We start from the raw sequence: 24288 nt of genomic DNA, 5'->3' as shown, positions 1-24288 counted from the left end.
ATGTATAACGGAACCACTTTGCTGTACACCTGAAACTAGCACAACATTGTTAATCAACCTACTCCAATATAAAATAAAAATTTTTAAAAATGGCTTTTATAGGAGAGAAGACATACTTCGGAGACTCTCAAATCCTGGGATGAGGTCCTAAGGACATCAGCACCAGGGCTCCCAGCTGATCGACCACTTTACCTTAAGTTATACGGTGACCCTAAACTTTCTTACTTTTAACCAGCAAGAAAGCAACACACACACACACACACACACACACACACACAGTCCAATCAAGCAGCACCGCTCACTGTGATCTAAATGTGATCGTCTCCAGAACCTAAAAAAAAAAAAGTTGAAGGCACAAGAGAAACCTTCCTGCAGCTCCGCCCCCCTCAGCTCCGCCCCATCCTGGCTTCCCCAGCTTCCCTCCTGATGCTCAGTTTCCTTGATTTTCACAGCTTGTGAAAGTAACCCCTGCGCTCCTGCTGCCGCCTTTGGAGAGCAGCCCTGGCTAAGCTACCAGAGGCCATAAGCTGAGCAGCAGGTGATTCCGCTAATCCTTCCCTTTCCTAAAATTGGCCTTTCCACCTGCTTCCTTGGAAAGATGCTGGGGAGGGGGCTGAGAGAGGGGAGCCTGCTTCCTGGTTGCCCTTCTTCGCCGGTGGCTGGTGCATCTATACACAGCCTAGTTCTGGGGAGGGGGATGCAGAACTCCGCCTCCCCCCTCCGTCCCATTTTGTTGTTTTGTTTATTACCTAGAGTTCCTCTCTGGAACATTCCAACCAGGGATCATGCAAGCCTTTGAAGATGAGTAATGGTGATCTGACTTCTCCGGACTTAATAACAATTCCTCCACTGGGGTTAAAGATGACTCACAGGGCTTGTCGAAGGGGAACTGCAAAGCAGGTATTTAAGTAGACTCTAGAAGCTGGAATTAGTCTACACAGACACTTTTTATTGGGGGGGGGGGGTAGGTGGATGGACTTGACCAGAAGCATAATCCAAAGTTAAGAGATAAGGAGGAAGCAGTGTCCTGCTTGGATTTTTCTGGAAGTAGTGTTTTTCAGAGCACCTGAGACACGATGGCACACCTTGTAGAATGTTCCCCATACGGCAATCTGGGAAAGTCTGAGAAAGATCACATTACCGCTGGTGCTACCAGAGGAGACAAAATGCTGTGGCCTGAGGTTTTGATTAGATGTGCACTGCTGCCTCACAGAAAGAGAAGCATCAGAGCACAGGGAGGGGCTGAGGGGACCCACAGGGAGTCCAGCTCAAGCAACACATAGTGCAGTGAGCACCCTTGGGGCAGGATCAGGTCCCCCCAAGATAAGCGTCTTGGCTGACTGGGGTTCTTGTCAACTTCTGGAGAAGTTTCCTTTCTATGAACTACTCAGCTCAGAGCCAGACTGAGGCCAGTCTGCACCGAGCTAGCTGTGCAGATGCTGAGCAGGGAGGATGAGTGGAAAAGACCTAAGTGGCTGCCATCTGGTGACCTGAAGTGAACTGGCTACGAAGGGCAATGACAAAGGAAAAGGCTTTCAAACCATCCAGGACAGCCTCCGACTGCTGGGAGTGCCAGTGGCAGACAGACTAGGTTGGTGGCCGGTGGCCCCCATTCAAAGAGGGGCATCACACAGCCTGGGAGGTGAAAACAAGGGGCTATAAATAGCAGCACACGAGGAAGCTCTATAAACAGAGCCCAGCCACAGAGCAACACGGGGGAGAACACAGGCAGGCGCCGTGCAGACAGGAACCCACGCTCCCCACGCGTGGGCAGTGGCAGGACCCCCGAACCTGGGTGATGCACACACACATCCTCACCGGGACACAGGCACACAAACACCCCTCGGGAGGCTGCCCACACCCCATCACTGCCTGGGCGTCTGCTGCCTTTGAACCTTTTGGTCGAGGGGTCACCTCTCACTTTCTCCAGGCTTTGCACAAAGCCAGCAGTGTAGGGCACGGTGGCTTCACCACCGTATGTATGGAATGCGTCTCCCTTCAGGAGGCGAGGTACTGCATCACTTCCCAGGACAAGAAACATCAGGCAGGGAGGGGAAGGGAGAGTGAGGCAAAGAAGAGCTAAGTGAAAAGAGAGGCCTGGCGTCGGAGACACAAACCTCGGACTGCGTTTCTCAGAAGGCTGAGGAGGGACCCCCTGGCTCCCCTAAGTGCCTGGAGCGGACGCTCAACAGACACTCACTTCCTTCCGATGGTACTGGTCCAATTTTGGGGGGCTTTACATCCGGCCCACTGAGTATGCCCTAGCTTGGCCTCAAGGGGATTTTACAAGGCTTGGGGTCAGACAGGAAGGTGAATATGAAGGTGATGTTCTACCCTCTGCCCAGTCCTTAAATTTACTTCTCTGCTGCTCCTGCCAATGCGTCTCCTTCCACGACTTTTATGGGCTTCCTTGTTCCTTCCTTCCAGGACCCTGGGACCCCCTCTTGGCGGGGGCCTTCACGAAGGCTACAGCCAGGTTTCTCACAGTGGTGAGAGCGCGGTAGGAAAGCCCTACATGACTCTACAGCTTCAAGACGTGAACGCGCTTTGAAAACTCAAATTCAGCATTTCAATGTAAATAAGACTATGGATGCCTTGAAAAAAATAATTATTACAGTTTGTGTTACAGTAAGGGAGAGAAGAAGTTCATTTAGCCATGAGAACATTAAAACAATTCACTTCTCAGCTAATCAGGATCAACCCTTTTCCTCTTCTATCTGTGGTCAAGAATCTAGTGATAATGGATTTTTATAAAGCTGCTGTCAATGACCAATCCCTTTGCCTTTTCCTGCTTAACTCCATTATTCCAGTTCATCAAGTTATTTCTTTTTCTTTTTTTTTTTTTTGTGGTATGCGGGCCTCTCACTGTTGCAGCCTCTCCTGTTGCGGAGCATGAGCTCCGGACGCGCAGGCTCAGCGGCCATGGCTCACGGGCCCAGCCGCTCCGCGGCATGTGGGATCTTCCCGGCCCGGGGCACGAACCCGTGTCCCCTGCATCGGCAGGCGGACTCTCAACCACTGCGCCACCAGGGAAGCCCCAAGTTATTTCTTTAAACCAATGATCACTGCGGGCGGCGGCTGGGTGCAAAGGAAGGTGCCTGAACCTTACACAGCTCTGATAAAATCAGTACGCCTGCCTCATGATGAATTACGCAACTCGATTTCAGAAACCATTTCAGACCGTAACTGAATTACAGTCTGGTCTATACTCTTCCTGCAAGAGTCATCTGAGAATGGAGGGTTTTTTTTATTTTTTCTGATTTTGTTTTTTTCATTTCCTTTTAACTTCAAACATCATTTGAAACCCACACTACAGGTTAGCCGCTAGTGAGAGGACTGCACCGGTACACATCTGCTTACGGTGGTGTTTCCTTCTCGAAGGTGTGGGCAGCCGTTACGTCAACTGCCGGCAAGCTGAGTTTAGCAAAGAGAGAATGAGAATTCTGCGCCTTCAGGATCAGGTAATGGCAGCCCGCGGCACAGGGGTGAGTCTCTCCCGAGAACGCCTGGCTGCATCTCTTGGGTCCTTTAAAAAATGGACCAGGTAAGGAAGGAGCCAAGTTTCCTAAAGCTGTTGGAAGGCTGTGACGAGTAGAAGGCTAGGAGGGATGGTCTGGAACTCCGCATCAAAAGACACCTGGGTAGGGTCTGGGAACAGATGTTCTCCTGTGGGAAACCCTATCAGCTCCAGAAGCGGGGGATTCCCTTCGCTCGGGAGGCCATGCAGCGCTCAGAATGAGGCAGGTGGGCGCCAGCCCTGGTGGGCGTCGCGGCGGGGTGTGCCGCTTCACGCCGCCGTCTCCACGCCGTGAGTTTCATGCACAGGAGGCGGCGATGCAATTGTCCTGCCAGCGAGCTGAGCGGCCCGTGGTGGCTATCTGCTCAACAGGCTTCTGGTGGGGGGTGGAATGTGCCAGAGAAACTAGCCTCAAGTTGGGAGGAGGAGGGGACAGATGTCTGCGTTTGGGTCATTTGTCATCACTTGGGAAGGAGACCTTTCTAACAATGTTGTAGCGCCAGAGGTGGGGAGAAACATCCGATGGTGGAGAGAAGAGAGTTCAAGTTAGGAAAAGAGTTGTCTCAAGCTTGACATTGCTCAAGGGCCAACAGAAGATGAAGACAGGAGCCCTGCTTACGCTAAACCAGCCCTGCCCTTCTGTCTGTGGCACCCTGGAAAGCTGGTGGGGAAGACGCAGGGTGGGGGGCACCACAGTGTTTCCATTTTAAGGCTGTTCCAAACTCCTGCATCCCCGCCTCGCCAGATTTTCCTCTCCTCTCTCTTAAATGGTAGCCTGTTATTAATGAGGTCCCCAAGGGGAGAGGAATGTCTAAAAACGGACACTGCTGAGTTCCATGACTGTCAGGCTGGCCCCCTGTAGCCTCTTCTAGCAGAAACTACAAACTCAGGGGAACAATTCCTGCAGGACAAAGGGTCTCTCCTCTGGGACTCATTACAGGGTCCACTTCCCTGCCCCCAAGTCTTAAGCCCTGAAATTATATTAGAACTTTCTCATCTTGGAAACACACCTATGCATTCATTCATACATATGCGTAGCTGCATCTCTATGCGCACATGTATGTAGTCATGCACTGAGGTAGTTTAAAGTGATTCTATAAGGGAAGGTTGGCTTGAGCATTAGTTCTTCCTATGGCCTGGTATATAAAGGAGAAGGTTAAGTTCACAAACTATGGTGCTGTAGGCTATAGAAATATCTACTCACAACCTGCTTGTATCTCAGGGGGAGTATTCAAAAGCATCATGGCACTGGCAGCATCAATGTCAGGATCTGGAAAAATCAACCAATAAACAACATTATTTACAACGGGGCCGGTGTGTGTGGGTGTTTTTCCCCCTGCACGTTACAGTTTATGAATGCAACAGAGAAAAAAAATTCCAGGAACTAGAGGAGCTATCCCAAAGGTGACTTTTCTTCCCATTTGGATTTGCAAGGAAGAATGTTATTCTAGAGTGAGACTTAAGGGGCATGTTAGCAAGTTTTTCAGATAAAGCACGGCTTTTTTTTCGCAGTTTGCTAATTTCATAATTTGCACTGTATGTTCCTGATAAGTTGCTGATCTTTTCACCCGCACAGCTTTGTCCCCGGGGGTGGAGGAGAGGAGAGTGGGGTGACAATAGAAAGTTCAGCCACCGGAATCTTTAATGAACCAGGGAAGCTCACAGCACCAAGAAAAGAAAGCACTAAATACACCTGCATCTAGTGAGATACAAACAAGATATTCGGTCATTTCCATTTGTCAGCAGAATGTAAACTGTATTTTATGAGGTTGTCGCAGCAGTGGTGGAGGCGGTGAAGGCATTAAACACACACATACATCAATATAAAGAAAAAAATTAAAGTTCTGATGTTGAGGGGACAACATTTGTTTCCACATCTATTATTGCTTTTAATATGGGACAAAAAAAAAAAACAACTCATCACTTCATTGCTATCAGTCTTAATAGGTTTCTGAATCCTTTCTGATCCACCGGTTGACAGATGGCAGGTTATATACAGACAGAAAAATATTATCCTTTTATAACTAAATTCATTTTCCTCTGAGAAACAGCAGCTCTGCTGCTATGGAAATGAAAGTCACCATGGCAACAGTAAACAACCCCCAAGAATGGTCACTGAATAGGCTGAAAAGAACATCTGCCCCAGCCCAGCGTCCCAGCTGCCCTGGGGTAAAATTCGCTAATAGTGCTGCGAGGCCGAGTGACAGGAGCTGCCGCTTGAGCCCGGTCCAAATAAAGGAAGTCTACATCCCAATGCCTGCCCTTGAAGATTACTACCTCCGCGTCCACTAAACCGATGACTAATGACGGGGTGCGGGGTGGCGGGGTCGCACTTGTCAGTTTTCGTATAAATTACATACCAAAAAATTCGATTTACTGCTAATGGCTCCATGGCACTTTATCTGGGGTTTTATGTTAGAAAATAACTTTTTTACCGTTTAAAAAAGTACATGTTTCATAACTTTATATGTGCAGTTTAATTCCAGGGGAGTAACGTGATACAGTATAAAGCCCTACCAGTGATTAATAATACGGTTGACTCTGGTTTCAGAAGACAGTGTCTCAAAACAGAAAAAAAACCCAAAAAACAAACAAAGGCAAAGGAACTTGACTCCTCAGGTCTTTTTCTATTTTGCCTGCAGGAGGTCCATTACTTACACTTCATAATGGAGTGAAATTTTATTTTAAGAAGTATATTGTAGGAGAAACAGGTAGATTAACTTATTTGACAACTCCTGGGGTGAAACTCCTAAAACAGTCATCGATTCCCACTGATGTTAAAATATATATGTATTAGTTGAATGATGAACCAAAAAACTTAAAGTTCCACTCAGTGCTCCCAGGGTTGCCGCTGTCCCTGCCCTCTCATGTCCCCACCAGGACAAAGGGCTCGCAGTGTCAGGGTACTGCTGGTACCCCACAAGCCATGGGCAGCAAGGCTGAGGCCTTCCTCTCCTAGTCCCTCTCTTTGGAAAGGGCCTTTCCTTTCTCAGGAATGAGAAAACGTGCCTGTTTCCCCTCGCCAAGCAAAGGTTCTTTGCCATCTTCGAGAATGCAAGTGCTGCAGGCAACCCAGGTTTGGCCTGGCTGGACGGTCCCCACCTCCCCGGGCCACTCTCATTGGAGTTTTCCTGAGTGACCAGGAGGTTTGATGCGGGCAGAACAAGAGGAAATATAGTTAAGAAGTCTGGAGTCTTTTCCTACTTATTTTGCCAGAAAACTAAAGAAAGTAGTTCCGTACTCTTCAAAAACACATTCGACCTCAGGAGGAAGGTGTAAAGGGCCACAGATAGAAAGATGTAATGAAAGAAGGAAAAAGAAGGGAGAGAAAGAGAACTTTAAAGGGCAAGAGTATTAACATCACGTGGATTTCACCGAACCTAAGTGGGGCAGCCCCAAGGGCAACATGGGAACATCCACCCATGACCCCTACCCCCACCCCACCCAGCCAAGCCAAAGAAACATATAATCTAAGTAAAAATAGGATGCTTTAGGACAAGCCCTCCAATCCTTCCTTCCAACCAGATCTGCCATGCCTGAGGCCTCCACAGATAAGAATTCTGTTGCTACCTTGGCACTCCTGCTGGTCTCCAGGCAACTGGGGCAAATGTAACACCCAGTCTTCTCATTATTTCATTCATAATCAATTCCTAAGCCCCACTCTCCATTCTGAACGGGTCAGTTCCTGCTCATGAAGCCCCAGGAGCAGAATGGAATGGAGGGCAAGGCACGGGATTCCTCCCTCATGCTATCTTGGTAGGTGAATCGGCAAACATGAGAACTGTAAATGGTATGAGAAAACGTGATCACGAGTTTGTGCAGGTGTGTACACCCTGGCACGACAGTGCCAGCCCTTCCCTGGGGGATACAGTGAGTGTCATCCCTGGCGTACTGGTTGATGAGTCTGACGAATTTTATACCAGCGCTACCACCACCGTAATCAAGGTAAAGAGGAGAGTGAAGATACAGATCTCCATCACCCCGAAGTTTCCTTGTGCCCCTTTGCTGTCATCCCTACCCTTGCTCTGGGCAACTACTGGCTCGCTTTCTGTTATTCATCCAGGCTGTGGTGTCAGCAGTTCCTTCCTATTACCGTCACTGTCAAGTAGTACCCCACTGTATGGATACACTACAATTTGTTCATCCATCTACCCGTAGAGGGACATTTGGGTTGATTCCAGTTTGGGGAACTTACAGAAAAAGCTGCTGTGAACTTTTCTACCAGTCTTCTGAGAACAGCTTTTCATTCCCTTGGGTAACCGCTGGTAAGTGTACGTTTAACTTTACAGAGGATTGATTCTCTTTTCCAAAGAGGCTGTACCACGTATGAGTTCCAGTTGCTCCACATTTTTGTCAATCTTTTAAAACTTGAGCCTTTCTAGATGTGTCGTGGTATTTCCTGGTGGTTTTAACTTGTATTTCCCTACTGACAAACGATGCTGAACATCTTTTCATGTGCATAATGGCCATGTGTAGATCTTCTCTTGTGGAAAGCCTGTTCAAGTTTGTGCCTGTTTTTTCATTGGGTTGTTAAATTTCTTACGATTGAATTGTAAGGTTTCTTTAAACATTCTAGATAGAAGTCCTTTGCAAGATATATTTTTCTGAGTCCACGGCCTGTCTGTTCAGCTTCTTAATAGTGTCTTTTAATAAGCAGAAGTTTGAAATTTTTGTAAAATCCAATCTATTGATTTCTTTTACAGCTCAATGCTTTTTGTGTCCCAACTAAGAAATCTCTGCCTACCCCAAAACTGCACAGAATTGTCTCCTGAGTGGCATCTTTTTGTCTCATTTGTTAGTGTATCAAATGTAACATTATCTGGGTTCAATACTCAGCTACAGATAAATGAAAATGGAAGTAATCAACCAGACCTCTTTCTTGATCCAGTAAGCTGCTTAAGCACAGATCTCCCAGAACTGTACAGATCAATGCTAGAAGGGCCAGCTTTGGCTCCAGGTGTGTTGAAGAAACACCAGACAGCCCGAAAGAAGCCTCAGTCAGCCTTGTTTCTATGTCAGAAAGTCTCTCGGATCCTCTACTAAACATCTGACACACCTTTACACTTGTCACACCCAGGCATCCTGTGCGTGCTTCAGTCTTCAGAGCCGAAAACCACCCATCCCTCCTCTCTAAAGAGATGCTACAATATTATTAAAATGTCTAAGATTTTTTCCCTTAAAAAAAAATCAAGAAAGTAATGCATGCCCACTGTGAACAAAAAATATACACTAGGGGGGGCTTCCCTGGTGGCGCAGTGGTTGAGAGTCCGCCTGCCGATGCAGGGAACATGGATTCGTGCCCTAGTCTGGGAAGATCCCACATGCCGCGGAGCGGCTGGGCCTGTGAGCCATGGCCGCTAAGCCTGCGCGTCCGGAGCCTGTGCTCCGCAACGGGAGAGGCCACAACAGTGAGAGGCCCGCGTACCGCAAAAAAAAAAAAAATAAAATAAAAATAAAATAAAAAAATATATATATATACACTAGGTGGATATAATTTGAGAAATAAATGCCTTCCCCATAGACCCACTCCCAGATTCACATTTTCTTGTACATATGTCCAGAAACTGTCTATACAAATACAGGTGTTTATATATATTCACTGAAATACCAGCACACATACGCTTACACATGCACACATACCTATTCTTTAAAAATTGGTTCATGTGGAAAATACTCTTCTGAAGATAACTTTGTCCCCCTATTTTTCACTTAATGACAGATCTTGGCACACTGTCATATTAGTATACATAAGCCGAAGTTTTTTTGCGGTGACTTTTTCATGCATAAAAACACACCACAGTGTTCGTACCGACATTCCCTCGCCTTTAGACTGCAGACTCTCAGAAGGCAGACACAAAGCGTTTGCAACAGGAAACCTGCGCCCAGCACACTGCTTTCTCCCTACAAATCCTGAGCCCCTGAAGACACCGCCTTAGCACAGCAATCCCCTCCTTCTCTCCCGGCCCCCATCTCTCCCTCCTCTGCCATGCACAGCTCTTACTTCTCAACCTCTCTCTGGGGCTCACCCCCAGCTGCCACCTTGGTGACGTGTTAGTTTTCATGAGCACACTTTGGGTGTCCCTAAAAGCCTCTCAATCCCTGTGCTCAGGAGAGAGCTGGCAGTGGCCTGTGTCCTTAGGCAGCCAAGGGGCTTTCTGATGGAAGCACATCTTCCTGGTGGGATGCTTTTGACCAAGGATGCTTGTTCTGGAGCTCTTTGGCTGGGGCTGTTTTAGGGGACTGGGCAGCTGGTCTGGAGCCAGGGATGCTCTGCTTCGGAGGCATGGTTGATTCCGACAGATGAAAGGTCCAGGACCAGATTCGGGAAGGAAGAGCTGCATGTTGGCTGCGTCAAATTTTTCCCTGGGCTTAAAAAAAAGGAATTCTACCCCCAAGATGGTTCAATCCAGCTTACCAGCATAAGAAAAGAGGAAGAAGATATTTTGGCCAGGAACTCTTTTTAGGAAAGAAGATCCACCTGGCAGAAGTATCCTTTATGTTGTATCTCTGGGGAATGTGCGTGAGGCAGAGGGGGACAGGAGAACAGAGCAGCACAACCCTCTTTATTTTTGGAGGGGGTGGGGGCGTGTTTCACAGCAGTACCGAGTTCAGCGTCCTAATACCAGAGGCCGTATCATTTACCACTCGGTTAATTCAGTAAAACATCAAGAGTGCCATCACGGATGCTTAATGACCATCCTTAAAACCCAGCGAATCTCAAATCCCATATTTAAAAAAATTCCTCCTTTCTCATGCTTCAGTAACAAATGTTACTTCTCCTCTGGCCTGGCTCCCAGCGGCCCATTTCAATTTTCATCTTTAATACAGTTCTTATCACATTGCCTCTTCTCTGTACTATGAGACTGAAAAACGGTCACACATCTTAAAGAGGTTTTCAAATCCTCTTTCTCCTGAAGGTATATAGACAATTATGTTATCCTACAGTGAAATAACAGGTAACAAAGTTTCCAGAACCAACGGTTCAGCTGTTTGGATTTAAAAAAAAAAAAAAAAAAAAGATTGTGCTTCATTTTACCAAAATGTGGAGACAGTTCCTTCTGGGCACCGGGAGGAGGCTTTTCCTTTGCGAGTATCACGGGAAGAGCACAAGGCGAGGCGTGAGTGTTCTGGGGTTTGAGTCTTGGGGCTGCTGCTAATCAACATGTGACTTTCACTTTGCTGGGTCTGAGCTCATTCCTTTTAAAAGGGTGATGGGTGGCTACAGACATGGGAGGGGCTGAACTGGTTTTAAATCTCATTCCACAGAGTTCCTGGCTCCACCCATAAGGCCCCATAAAGTCCCCTGACTTTTTCCTCCCTTTCCAGCTCACAGCTGCCAGAACTATGGACTCCAAGGAGTATCTACCAAATGGGGCATCTGCTCCAAGGCCTCTGGAGGCAGTTAACACTCTTAGCAAGGCTGGAAGACTATCCTAGTGTCCCTGGAGTGTGGTGGGCGTCTGCTGGGTCCACTTCAGAGCAATCCATTCGGCCTGGCATGGGTATGTTGTGGGTTCTTGGTGCGGCTTCTGTTTATATCCATGCCCCTTCCTCTAGGATCTGGGGTCATAGGGAAGTGACTGCAGAGACCATCTGTTTTAACAAACTAAGAATACAAAAGATGGCCAGAAACCCCTGGTTCAATCCTCACTGCTACAGAAAGGCTGCAAAAATGTGAGTACCACCCTTAGCATCTCTGAGTTGACCAACCTAACAAAACAGTGATAATGAAACTTTTCCCATAGATAAAGCCTGAGAACAACCAACAATCATAGCTCTCTTAGAAATCACGGTTTCTCTATTTCTCCCTGCTCCCTTTCATATCTGAAATGTTTTACGGGATGATAAAAGGTCTTTATGTAACTGAATAAAAGAGATTTAAGAAGCATTAAAAAAAAAGCCAAACAATGGATGACAAACACTCGGCCAAAAAATTACTGGACATATGGACACAGTACACATTCAATCAGATGCACACACCAAGGTGCTCATATTCTCTCTGACATTCTTCACAAGAAAGTGAGCCCTGCTACAAGGGCTCCTCCCTCTCTGCCTTTTCACTGCTGTACCCCCAGCACCTAGAACAGTGCCTGGAGCACAGGGGGTGCTAGAAAAATAGATGTTGAACATTTGAATGCACACCTCATCCAATCCAACTGTCTGATGCTCCCAGGGCATAAGCCTCTGGATGTGCAGTGGAATCCCCAGGAAACTCCAGAAAACTAAATGTCAGGCCCCATCCCAGATGACACTGAGTTTTGTAAAAATTTATCAGGGGGTTCTGATGTGCAGGAAAGGGAAAGAGCCTCCTTTAGTAGGGGATTTGAATTCCATCCAAAGCACTTGAGGATGGCAAGTGCTCCCTAGAGATCCTTTATCATCTATAACTTTCCTAGATCTCTTTGCTTTGAAATATCTTTATCCATTTTCCTGTAACTCTGCATGAGAGTGACATCTGAAGGTATTTAACGAATCCCTGAAAATGGAGGAAAAAAATACTTGGATAACTTTTAGGGCTAAGGGAACAAGAAATAGATGAAAGCAAATACACAAGCAAGAAAAGAAAGAAAAATCTCAGTAAGGTGCCCACTTCCTGGGGCATCCTGAGTAGACACGCATGGTTTCATTGCCCACTTCCTGGGGCATCCTGAGTAGACACGCATGGTTTCATTATGCACATTCCGTAAACAGGAGTCAGCGGTTCTCAGTCAGGGATGATTTTACACCCCTTCCCTCTTACGGCAATGCTGTCTGCCCCTTGTATGGCAACGTCTGGAGGTGGCTTTCATTGTCCCACTTCCTGGGGCATCCTGAGTAGACACGCATGGTTTCATTATGCACATTCCGTAAACAGGAGTCAGCGGTTCTCAGTCAGGGATGATTTTACACCCCTTCCCTCTTACGGCAATGCTGTCTGCCCCTTGTATGGCAACGTCTGGAGGTGGCTTTCATTGTCATGACTGGGTGGGACGGGGAGGGTGCTACTGGCACCTAGCGGCAACACTTAACCCAGGGATGCTATCCAGCATTCTACAGTGTACTGACAGTCCCCCACACAAAGAATTATTGGATTCAGAATGGGAATAGTGCTGAGGTTGAGAAACTCTGTATTAAGCTCACATGCACATGTGCTATGGTCAGGAAAAACAGTTCTTCGAGCCAAATTATCTCAAATAGAATACATCAAAAGTAAACAAACAGACATGAAATTCACTCTGTTGTTGATGTCTCTTTTTCTCCCCTTTTTGCAAAATCCCTAGGTGTCGGTTAACAGAGATGGGATATCTACATTTGTGGCTTTGAAACCACTGAAGTAGGAGTCACACGCTTTGGCTGCTGTTGCAATCGATCAAGACATCTGCACCAGCCGCCTCTGATCTCAAAGGCAACAGAACGGGCTGGGGCGGGCCGGGGGCGGGCGGCGGTGCTGTCAGATCTACTGAGGTCATTTACCAGGAATATTTTTTCCACCTCCCTTCTGGCTGGAGGTGATTAAGATGGTATTCACCACGGCTACATATCTGCGAGGCTCTCACAGCCAGACGAGGGAAAGTGACACCAATGAGCCCGGTGGACGATCTTCACGATGGATGGGGTTTTAGGGAATAACAGCCTCACACAAAAACTGACTCCAAGTTGTGACTTCTAAAAAACTATCTTTAGGGGCTTCCCTGGTGGCGCAGTGGTTGAGAGTCCGCTTGCCAATGCAGGGGACACGGGTTCGTGCCCCGGTCCGGGAAGATCCCACATGCCGCGGAGCAGCTGGGCCCGTGAGCCATGGCCGCTGAGCCTGCGCATCCGGAGCCTGTGCTCCGCAACGGGAGAGGCCACAGCAGTGAGAGGCCCGCGTACCGCAAAAAACAAACAAACAAACAAAAACTATCTTTAGGATGAGAGTTGGAGCTAGAGAACACCAAGAGTAGTCCTGCTTCTCCAAAAGATTAAGTGAAAAAACAAACAAACAAACAAAAAAAACAACCTCCAAACTTGCTACACTGAAGAAATGAATTGAGTTAAAACTAACAATTAAACAAGTTGAAACTAACAGTTGTTTGTTGTCACAAAAGAGAATCTAAATGAGGTCGGGGCGAACTACAGGATGGATAAATTCTGCTTGCATTTTAGGATTATTAGGCTCCCATTCACACAGCTTCTTCCTCAGCTTAAACCCAGTGACTGGTGAGCTCTAAATGAGGGATTTACTGGCTCTGAGGGGCAGCATCATGGTCAACTCTGCAAATCAGGACCACAATTCTACAAGCCAGCTTCCCAACCAGGGACATCCTTCTAACGCCTGTAAATTGCCCATTGATTACGCTGATTCTATTTCATGCAGAAGGGATTGGAGGGAAAGCACCTGGAAGGTTAAGTGCTGAGCTCAGGGTGCACCCTGGGCTGGGAGTCAGGTGACACGGGCTGTCACCTCTGTAAGTCTCAGACGCCCTGCTTCGAATGTGATGTTAGGGAGGCTGAGCTGCCGGCCCTCTGGGGCCTCGAACTCTCTGCGAGTCACTCACTTTTGCTGCTGCTTCCCTCCCTGCTTGAGAAGTAAAAGCAAGCTCCTTGACACTCCTCAGGCCAGACGCTTCCATCCTTCTGCTTTTCTCTGGAGAACAAGAAACACTTTAACTTTGTTGTGTTCTGAGTCGCTTAATTCTAAAGTCTCCTTTGCTTCTTCAGAGGTCTGCGTTTCATTCCCTACTTTTCCAAGTCTGTGCTTCCAATGAAAGCAATGCCACCACCCTCTCCTGGCTCACTTCAGGTTCACCCCTCTCCTCTCAGCCAAGACACTGTCACACCAACACCTCACATCGGCGCTCTGAATTTTCCCCACGATGAATGTCTGCCTCTTTAATATCTTTGACGAGTTGATGGAACTCTTTCTAGCAGCTGCCTGGGAGCGAAGGGAAAGGAACCACGCGGACCAAGGTGGACAGTACAAAGGGTTCAAAATTCTAGAACTGGAGCATGTGGGCAAAGGTGACAGGAAACCCAGAACGGGTTATGACTTCTGTCCTGTGAGATGTAACCACTACTTAAGAGGCAAGGAGTTCTGGTTTGGTTCTGTTTGGCTTGTTCAACTGTTCTACAGCTGCTTGTCTGCTGGGAGTTTCTAAAAAAAACTCTTTTTAAACTTCTTGTAGGTGAATGAGAAACTACACATTCCTCGGAAGTGCCTTCCCCTTTGCGCCTCATTCAGCTGTAGATCTCTGCTTACTGCATGCTCTGACTTTTGCCTCTCTGGGGATGCTGTACATGACAACCATGAGCACAGGAGACATCCGGGGATTCTGTAGAGGGGCTTCTGATGCTGGGAGGGAGGACTGAAGGGGATACATGCTGCAGCCTTTTAGACTCTGGAATTCTTTGCTTTGAAAACCTTGTGTTTGCTCCTGGCTTCTTCAACCAGGGATAGAGCAAAAGCCCACCACCCAGCTGGGACCAGGAAGACAGCCCTGGGTATGGAAGGCTTCCAGGGGCAGGAACGGGAATGGGGTGCTCCCAAAAGAGCCCTGAGAACCGGAAGGCCTGGCCACACTGATGTCTCGGAGGAAGGAGGCACCAAGTCCAGAAACCAGAGGCAGAACCAGGCTGGGGATCCCTGAGACAGGAGCTAAAGGCCCAGTGGGACAACAGGAGCCCCAGAGGGCTGGACGCATAACAGGCGGGAGGTGGCAGGGGAACTCCAGGGCATCTAGCTTAGCCGGTTTCCCCCCTCCCCATGCTGCGAGCTTGTCTTCCCCAGCTATCACTTCTTCCCACCTACTGGAAAATCAGCTCCTGCACAGTCCCCGCCCTAGAAACCACTTCCACCTCTAGGAAAGGTCACAGGATTTCTGGCAGCTCCTGCACAAACTCTTCCACGGCTCCAGCCGTTCTCATGGTGGCCCGGTCCCCACCAGGCATGCAATGCTTGTTGTTGCTGACAATTGAATATTTCCATTTGCACGGCATCTCCAATTAGCTGTGTCTTAAACTGGGTAGATGTGCAAAGCCCCTTTTCCAGAAGCAAAGATTCCATCTCAGAGTGACACCGGCAGGTGTGTTAGTGAAAGTAAACATCACACAGAAGGCTGACATCAGTGTTCCAAGGCACAAAGCGACTGCTTGCCCAGCTTTCAACTGTCTTCCTCCCTAATGTTCAAGGGATGAAGAACCGGAGGAAGTTAACTCTAAACACAAGGCTTACTTTGTCTGGGAATGTATGTATTATGCTGACTCAAAAGAATTTCAAAAGGAACAGGGAACCATTGATTTTCCCAGATCTGACAGGCGACTGTCATCAGATAGGACACGTCAGAACTAAACCTTACCCCTCAGGAATTCCCTGGTGGTTCAGTGGTTAGGACTCCGTGCTTTCACCGCCGAGGGCCTGGGTTCAATCACTGGTCGGGGAACTAAGATCCCACAAGCAGTGCGGCACGGCCAAAAAATAGAATAGAATAGAATAAAATAAAATAAAATAAATAAACCTTGCCCCGTGCTTTCCACATCAAGTCTACCATATTGAGTCGCACACACCATCCCATGCAATGCGTTACCATCTGTGTGTTCCTGTGCCATAAACCAGTGGTCCCCAACCTTTTTGGCACCAGGGACGGGTTTCATGGAAGACAATTTTTCCACGGACTGGGGGGTGGGGGGATGGTTCAGGAGGTAATGCGAGCGATGGGGGGCGGCACATGAAGCTTTGCTCGTTCGCTCGCCTGCCGCTTACCTCCTGCTGTGCAGCCCGGTTCCTAATAGGCACTGGTCCATGGCCCGGGGGTTGGGGACCCCTGCCATAAACGATCATTCAGTTGAGTTGAAAAAGGGTTTTCCCATGCTGAAATCAACTTCCTTACCAGAGAGCTGCTCCTCAAGAACCTGGAAGAGGAGACCACTGCCACTCTGGACCCTAATCTCCACCATCAGGTTAACTCCACAGCTGGGCAACGGTTATGCCCTGGGAGCGATGCCCAGCATTTCCCTTTCTTTTACTTCAAGACAAGTCGGAGGGTGTTCTAAGAACCCATCTGCAGTCAGAGGATGTGGGTAGGGGCGAGGGGAACAAATTAAAAATAAAATAATTCACCTGCCACAGCCCATTGCTTACACCATCCCCAGAGAGGGATTCCCTGGGAGGCTGGAACAGAGCCTGCGGTAAGTAGTGATGGGTGGCTGGACGAATGTGGTGGCGAAGGGCCTTCAGAGGGACACGCAGTCCCCCACCGTGACTCTCTGCGTCTGCACCCCAGGGGTTGAGTTCAAGTGCACATCGTAGAATTCTCTCACTTTGGTACAGTGGATTTCCAGATGAACGTTTAGGGTATTCTCTGGGGAGAGGCCTAGCTATCCACCAAGGCCGGAGCACTCTCCCTTCCACCGTGCCCTGTGTCCACGGCAACTGAGGGAGGCCAGCCTGCCAGGCCCGGGTGTGTAGGAGTACTTGCCCTCTTCTGGGGGGAGGATGGAGGGCAGGAGAGCCAGCACCCGGCCCACAACCTCAAGTGAGAAAACTGAGCAGACAAAGCCAACCGACAGGAAGTCAGGCAGTGGGGAGGCGGAGTGAGATTGGGAAGGGCTACCGAGCGTGGTTCAGACACTGGGATCTCAGCACGGGGCAGGCAGACAGCAGACACGCGGATGGGGACAGGGCTGGGCTGCAGGGGGCGGGACAGGTCAGTGGAGGGCAAGCAGAATCACCGCAGGCTCGTGTAACCGTCTATGGTTTTCTCCTAGCTAGTCTGGAGGGCTCCGTCCATCCACAGTGCCCCAGAGCTGGGCAGCTGACCAGGAGTGGGCCAGCAAAGCAGGGACTTCTGCACGCTTTCAGCTCCAAGAAAGGAAATATGTTAGTACTCTTTGGCCACCCTGTTTCCAGATGGAAAGTCATAAGAATTTACTACTAAAACCCAGTTACTTAAATCCTATTTGGGGCATCTTAATAAAAGACGTGAAGGAAGCAAACAGGCTCCCTCCCTGACACACACATACCCACACAACAATCACCGGCTGACACCATCCTGCTTCCACTGGGGAGGGGGTCCTGGGAAACCCGTCTCTTTCTCCCTTAGAGACCTGAGTTTCAGAAACAAAGAGGAACCAGAACAGGGGAAGCACATTTCCCATCAAAGACCTTGAAGTCCTTATTCCTGCTTTCGTCTGTACACACCAACCTAAAGACTCCACATCGCTCTTGGGGGACTGGAGCGCGTTCTTCACCAGGACTGATGCTGAACGCTGCCCAACCGTCTCCTCCGCTATTTTCCCAAAGTGAATCAAGGCTGCTGATTCTTGCAACAGGATTACTGGTCACTGAGCTCTGTCTGGGCCTCAGTTTTAATGCTTCGCCTTTTATGCTTTCTGGTCTAATCCTTACCCCCAAATACATTATAAAAAAAAAGATAAAAGCACATCTGTTGCTTGGTATTTTGTGTGTGTGTAGTTCTCTGAAACATGTTTATTCAGAAACAACTTACACTATGAAATATACTGATTGAAAAATAAAAACAAAGCACTTGTTTTCCTTTATCCTACAGGGGAACTTTACCTAATGTGTCTCTCAAAGCTGGCTCCTGGGATGTCCTGCACCTTTTAGGGGTTGCAGAGAAGGTGGATACAATGAGGGGGCTATAATAATGTAATTGTCATTGATTCCATTTTCACTGCATAGTGTCTACTCAATTGCATACAAAGAGACTGGCCCCATCCACTCATTACTGAGAACAAGAAATAGCGTGAGGCTGTTAAGAAGTAATTCATTTTAGACACAACTAAATATGGAAATATATGGAAATGCAGATTCAAGATTAAGACTACAAATGAAAGTATCATGGAAATAAAAGGATTAAGTTTTCTACCCAACAAGATTTACATATAACGCTATGCTACTGGGAGAGAAATCCTGAAGGAGATACCAACCAGCTGAGAAGGCTACAGACCCTAAAAGGGTGGAAGATCCCTGCACTCTGAGAGACCATGGGTGGGGAGGGTGGGAATGACCGGCGTGGGTTTAGACTTTAGTCTAACCATGAAGCAATGAGCTGATCTTCTGGTGGGAAAATGGGAAACTGGCTCTCAAGACAACCTCCACAGAAGTTTCCAGAACAATTTTTGGGAATGTCTTCATCCCTGGAACAAGTATTTTGCCTTGAGTCTACTTTGAAGGACCTTCTTTTTTTGGATGTGCTTGAAAGAAAAAATTGAGCTCCTTACTTCCCAGCCACATAGCGTACATGAGTAAAACAACCAGCACATAAAAACACTAAGTAAATATACTGTGGAATAAGGTAGACCAAGTGCTGAGGGCAAGAGCTTGGTTAGGGAAGCATGCTTTTAAAGGAGGTGAGTTCAGGCCAGAGCTGATTTCCTTTTGCAGATGCTATGTATTCATTCCAGAACTATAAATGCTACGCCAAGAAAGGTTTTCAGCTTGTGTCTGGGGCGCACTTGTCTTCGGAAAAACCAAGAGAGAGGACGGTCATCAGACAATATGATGAACAGACCCAGGTAGACTCTGAAGGTAAAATGGACAAAAGGTGCCAGTGCGGGTGGGGTAAGGTCTGTTCCCACTGGGGCTGCGTAAGGGCAAAACCATATGGAGACGGCTTTGCAGGCCAGCCCAGCAAGCAGGTGGATCAGGTGACTTCACGACAGCAACTGCGTTCCTTCTCTTACCGTGAAAGGCACATTTCATCTTTCAAAAGGAGAAAAAAGTTACAGCAAGTATTCTATGAGCAAAACCAAACAAAGAATACTGGAAAACAGAGAAGGGAAAACCAGAGCAACTGTCTCCATGCTGGCACCTGTGGTTTTCTCTTCCCTTTCAAGACTCTTCTAGGAAGGCTTTTGGTATATTTTTCACTGAGCTGGAGCCCTCAGACCTGCCTGTGCCTCAGGTCAGTGTGGCAGCGGACCCCCAAAACCCTGCTGCTGCCAGCTCTGCCCACCAAGGTGCTTGGCGACAGGCATTCAGCCCATCCTGCGAGGCCAGGCACGAGCTGACCCACTGCCACCAGCCTCCTGTCCCCACCAATGATTACTGCTTCAGAGAACGTGCATGTGTGTGATGGGGCACGTCGGGTGTGGAAGGGAGAGGTAAGGACAAAACTCACACTCTAGCAATCTGGGCTTTGGCTTGGCTTACGACGGAGAGAAAATGCTGAGCAGCCGAAGTGTTCCCTCCTTCCCTCCCCCACTTAGTATTTAGGTCTTACTGTTTCTATTTTTTTTTTTTTTTTGGCCGCACCTCACGGCTTGCAGGAACCTAGTTCCCTGACCAGGGATCGAACCCGGAGCCTTGGCAGTGAAAGTGCCAAGTCCTAACCACTGGACCGCCAGGGAAGTTCGACTGTTTCTCTCTAGATAAGACAAAGAATTTGTTTAAAAAAGGTGTTTCTGCTTTTTATTTAAAAAAGTACTTCACAGAGCCAATCTCACCTAAAATTGAACCCACATATTCAACACGGTATTCCCTGAATCCTGCCGACTAAGCCAATAAAAGGAAACATCAAAAAACCCAATGAAACAAAAACAAACAAAATACACGGTAGTCCCTCAAAGTTACATTTCACCCAGTCTGCTGTAATGTGTGTGTAGACTGATGGAATTGATGGCGAAAATGGAATGAATGAACCCAGATACCAGCGCATCCACCTTCTGAGCAATGCTCCTCTGAGATCACCAACCTGTTGTCTCCTGCCAAAGAAGGCTCCCGAGTCACTTTTAGAACTTGTCACCTGGTGCCTTCATAGCCAGGTGAGGGTTCATGGGATGCTAGCAGCAGAGGGATGACTGGCCATGTCTGAACGCACGGAGGCAAGGAGTACCTGGAACTGCCAAGTACAGCTCTGCCACTAAGCCTCCTCTGAAACTCCCACCCACAGCGGTCTCTCCCTTCCTAGACACCTAGAGCTCTCCTTACTATTTCCTGTCATCTGTCTCGGGTTATCTTCTAATCATGTCTTGTACGCTACATACCTAGGGTCTTACCAAAAAGATGCAAAGAGGGTCTTCCCAAAGCTAGTGAGCATTCATTCACCTTCTGGACAATATCTCACTTCTAACACACTTGCCTTATTTGCATTATGGGAAAAACAAGGAATTCTTTTGGCCACGGAATTCTTGGGAAGGATGCTTGCTTCAAAAGCAGAAGACAATGCTGAGGCACACAGGTAGCCAGCCCATACCTTCTGACAGTGAGCCACAACTTCAGGTGTCTGAGTAGCATGAAGCGGAACCAGGAGGAACCTGTTCTTGAAGTTCCAGGCAGGGTGTGCAAATTGCAAAGACCGTGACTCTCCTAGGTTGCTAAGACCTGATCAAGAGCTTGCAATCAAGGGCCTTCTGGTCCTCAAGAGATGGACTTTTAAGGATGTCCCATTCATTCCTAAGTAACTGATTAGTTTCTCGACTCTGCTACTTCTAGAACCTACTACGTGACTCAACCACAAAGGCCTCCTTGGGCTTGACCTTTCCATATACTGTGATCTCACCCTGTAACACTGATTTCAAAGGCAAAAGAAACATTAGTCTTATTGGTCTCAGAGGGGCTTATATGCAACAAGAGGTGCTTCTAAGCAGTTTATAACAACTCATCCAAAGAAGCTATACAGATTAACAAGGTGCTGAGAACTTAATTGGGTAGAGTCCGAGATCCATAACAAATAGAAGAACTACATGGTTAGAATTACCGGTGGCAACAGACTGTAGTCTCCACCATTTCCTGGGAAAAGAAACCAGGGCTTCTTAGGGAAATGGCTGACTCCTGGTCTGGAGCAGGAAATATACACAATGAGCTCAGAGTGCCCTGTCATATCAGAAGAAGACACTATTGAAGTCTATGGTCTTCATGTCAAAAAGACTCAGAAACCTACCTGAAGCCTCTCCCATTGGCCAAAGATGGGACAATTCGAGCTCCCATAAAGCTAATAACTGCGTTAAACTGAAACCCATCAAATACGCTTAAACCCAATAGTTCATAATGATATTTTTAAAAAACTGAAACTCACTGGTCGACTTTGGGAAGTGCTGTGGAACTGACTCATTCTTTGAGAGCTAATAAAAGAATCAAGTGACTGCTCCTTTCTTATAGGCAGCGTACCCAGATTAGCTAAGGGACTGATGAGGAGACGTTTCTCTTCAAAGAAATATTCAAGATTATACATGCAGAAGGCAAGATGAGAGTTTGCATCTACAGAATTTTGCAAGCCTCTGATGAATAACTTTATCTAAGCAGTGATAATCAACAGCTGCTAACAACACAGAAAAGAAACAACCAGACACAATATATTACCTGACGGAGGAATAACACTCCACTTAGAAGTCGTCCTACCAAAACAAATCAGTGTTCAGTCTGAATCTCTTCAAGCCTCCATAAGCGGTGGTTGTCAACCAGGGAGTGACTGTGGCCCCCTGGGGATACTTGGCAATGTCTGGAGACATTTTGATTGTTGTAACTGGTGTGTGTATGTGTGTCTGTGTGTACTGACATCTAGTGTGTAGAGCCCAGGGACGCTACTAAACATCCTACAATGCAAAGGATGGCCCCTCACAGCAAAGAATTATCTGGCCCCAAACATCAAATGTCAAGGTTGAAAAACCCAGCTCTCAACTGAGCCACCCATTTATAGAAAATTCAGGGGACAAAGGAACAAGTAAAAAGACAACACAGAATGAATCTGTAGAATCCAGACTGTGGAAGACAAACAACCCAACCTCTTAAACAACAACAGCTGCAGCAAGAAAAAGAGACAGATAATTATGGAAGGGAACCTACAGATTGAAAGAGACTTAATCGATTACAATGTATGACCTTTATTTGCTTCCTGATTTGAAAAACAAACGGTTAAATAAAAACCTACAAGCAATTGGGCAAAAGTAACACTGATAAATTACTAAGGAATTATCCTTTCCCCTGGTTTTACTGAGATATAATTGACATACAACACTGTGTAAATTTAAGGTGTACAACATGATTTGAGATATGTATATACTGCAAAATGACAATTAAAAATAAACTTACCAAAATAAATTTAGTTAAATCCACCACCTCACACAGTTACAACTGTTTTTCCTCATGTTGAGAACTTTTAAGATCAAAGGAATTATCATTAAAAATTTTAAGGTGTATTATTGATATTGTGGTTGTGCTTTAAACGTTTCTACATTTTTGAGACAGACATAGAAGAAGTTACATGATATCCAGGGATTTGCTCCAGAATTCCCATTACTTGGGGGTGGAAGTGGGAGAGGCACAGATGGAACAAACCTGGCCAGGATTTGAGGATCACTGGGTGAAAGGTAATAGGAGTTTATTATTCTATTCTTTGCAATACATCGAAATATTCTCTAATAAAAATTTCTAATAGTTAGAAAAAAAAGGTGGCACAATACACCAGCCCAACTGTACCAGATGTGGAATATGCTCTTAATGAACAAAAACAGGACCCACGACATGAAGCTCCAGGTGAAGCTGGATTCTGAGAAGGCCATCATGGAAGACAGACTAAGGTCTAGACTCAACTGAAGCTTTAGATCCCTCTTGAACACGAGTTAAATTTGAACTTCCACTAGAATAACTGTTAAACAGTGGTTAAACCCAACACTTAAACAGCATGATAAAGCACAGCAGGCCCAATTTAGTTTTGTCTTATGGTGTATGCCTGGTTGAGGCTGGGGGGAAGAGAGAGGGGTCAGCACCCTCCTGACCCCTGTAGGCAATTAGCTTATACTTCCAAGCAGGAGGTGCTATTATCTTTAACTCAGCAGGCATAACTGTACATAATTAGAGGTCATAATTACGGTTCTCTTTTTAAAATGTGACCATAGTATCCAAATTGACCTCCCGTGGCAGCGCTGCCTACATGCTGGGAAGTACATAAAAGGAGGGTACAGGCGGCCTAGTGACGGGCAGCCAGAGTCCCCGCGCAGTTTCTGAGGTCAGGAGACCGTACTTATTCCCCATGGAACTTCGATCTGTTTGGGGTTTACGAATTACCATTTTTCACCGAGACACATTTTATTTCTTTAAATAGACACAGACGAGCCAGAGCATTCCACTGTCTTTTTGACCATGGGAAAAACGCAAAAGCAACCATGCAAATTAATATTCCAGTAATTATGTGCCTCGGCTGTCTAATTATCCATGTAACGACAAAGTTGAAAAGATCAATTCTGGATCATTTTTCCACTGTAGTGTTTTGTGAAGTTGCTACAGAGACCCCACTTCACTTTAAAAATTCTGATTTATTGTTATTTTATTACATCTGATAATCGGCCACACCTAGCAATATTTCTGGCTTATGTAGCCTGAATCATCATCGAGAACAAACCATTTTGTGGAGAAATAAAACCTACCTGGATTTTCATATAGCCAGACTTCTCTCAGTTCTAAGCAGAGAATGACAGAATTTTTGAGCTCAAAGAGACCCTGTGAAATCACCTAGGGTCTTCAGATTTCTGGATAAAAAGCCCGAGGCAGGTCCAGAAAGAAGGGGGAGCAAATGTGACGGCAGAAAATGATGGGCTGAGGAACTCACAGGAACATTTCAGGACCAACCGGTGGTCAGCATCTTATTTAGTGGTCAAGTTAATTCCAATTCCCGCTTCCAACACAACATCTAAGCAGCTATTCTGTCTCCTATTCCTTTCCTCAGGAGCATCTGATTCTTCACCCTTTACCAGAAGCCACTAAATAACCCTGACAAATAGCTGACTTCTTACCAACAGTATTTGAAATGCTCAGTCAGTGCCTGAAAAATTGGAAAGAGAGACGCAGTAGCACCAGC

The 24288-nt window shown here is 47.0% G+C and overlaps 1 protein-coding gene across 9 annotated transcripts in view; it reads right to left on the bottom strand.

Annotated features, from left to right (window-relative positions):
- FOXN3 (forkhead box N3) overlaps window positions 1–24288 on the bottom strand; it is a 405900-nt gene that overhangs the window by 29860 nt on the left and 351752 nt on the right. For 5 of the 9 annotated variants that reach the window (XM_067728219.1, XM_067728275.1, XM_067728238.1 and 2 more), the window contains one exon: window positions 4722–4787. The exons of 2 other annotated variants lie outside the window; for them this stretch is intronic. In XM_067728219.1, coding sequence (XP_067584320.1) covers window positions 4722–4787 — 66 coding nt within the window. The remainder of the gene's footprint in view (window positions 1–4721; window positions 4788–24288) is intronic. 2 more of the 9 variants (XM_067728258.1, XM_067728283.1) reach the window with 1 other exon arrangement.

Source organism: Pseudorca crassidens, chromosome 1 (genome assembly GCF_039906515.1).
Source record: "Pseudorca crassidens isolate mPseCra1 chromosome 1, mPseCra1.hap1, whole genome shotgun sequence".
Taxonomy (NCBI): domain Eukaryota; kingdom Metazoa; phylum Chordata; class Mammalia; order Artiodactyla; family Delphinidae; genus Pseudorca; species Pseudorca crassidens.
This window is presented reverse-complemented; position numbering and strand designations above follow the sequence as displayed.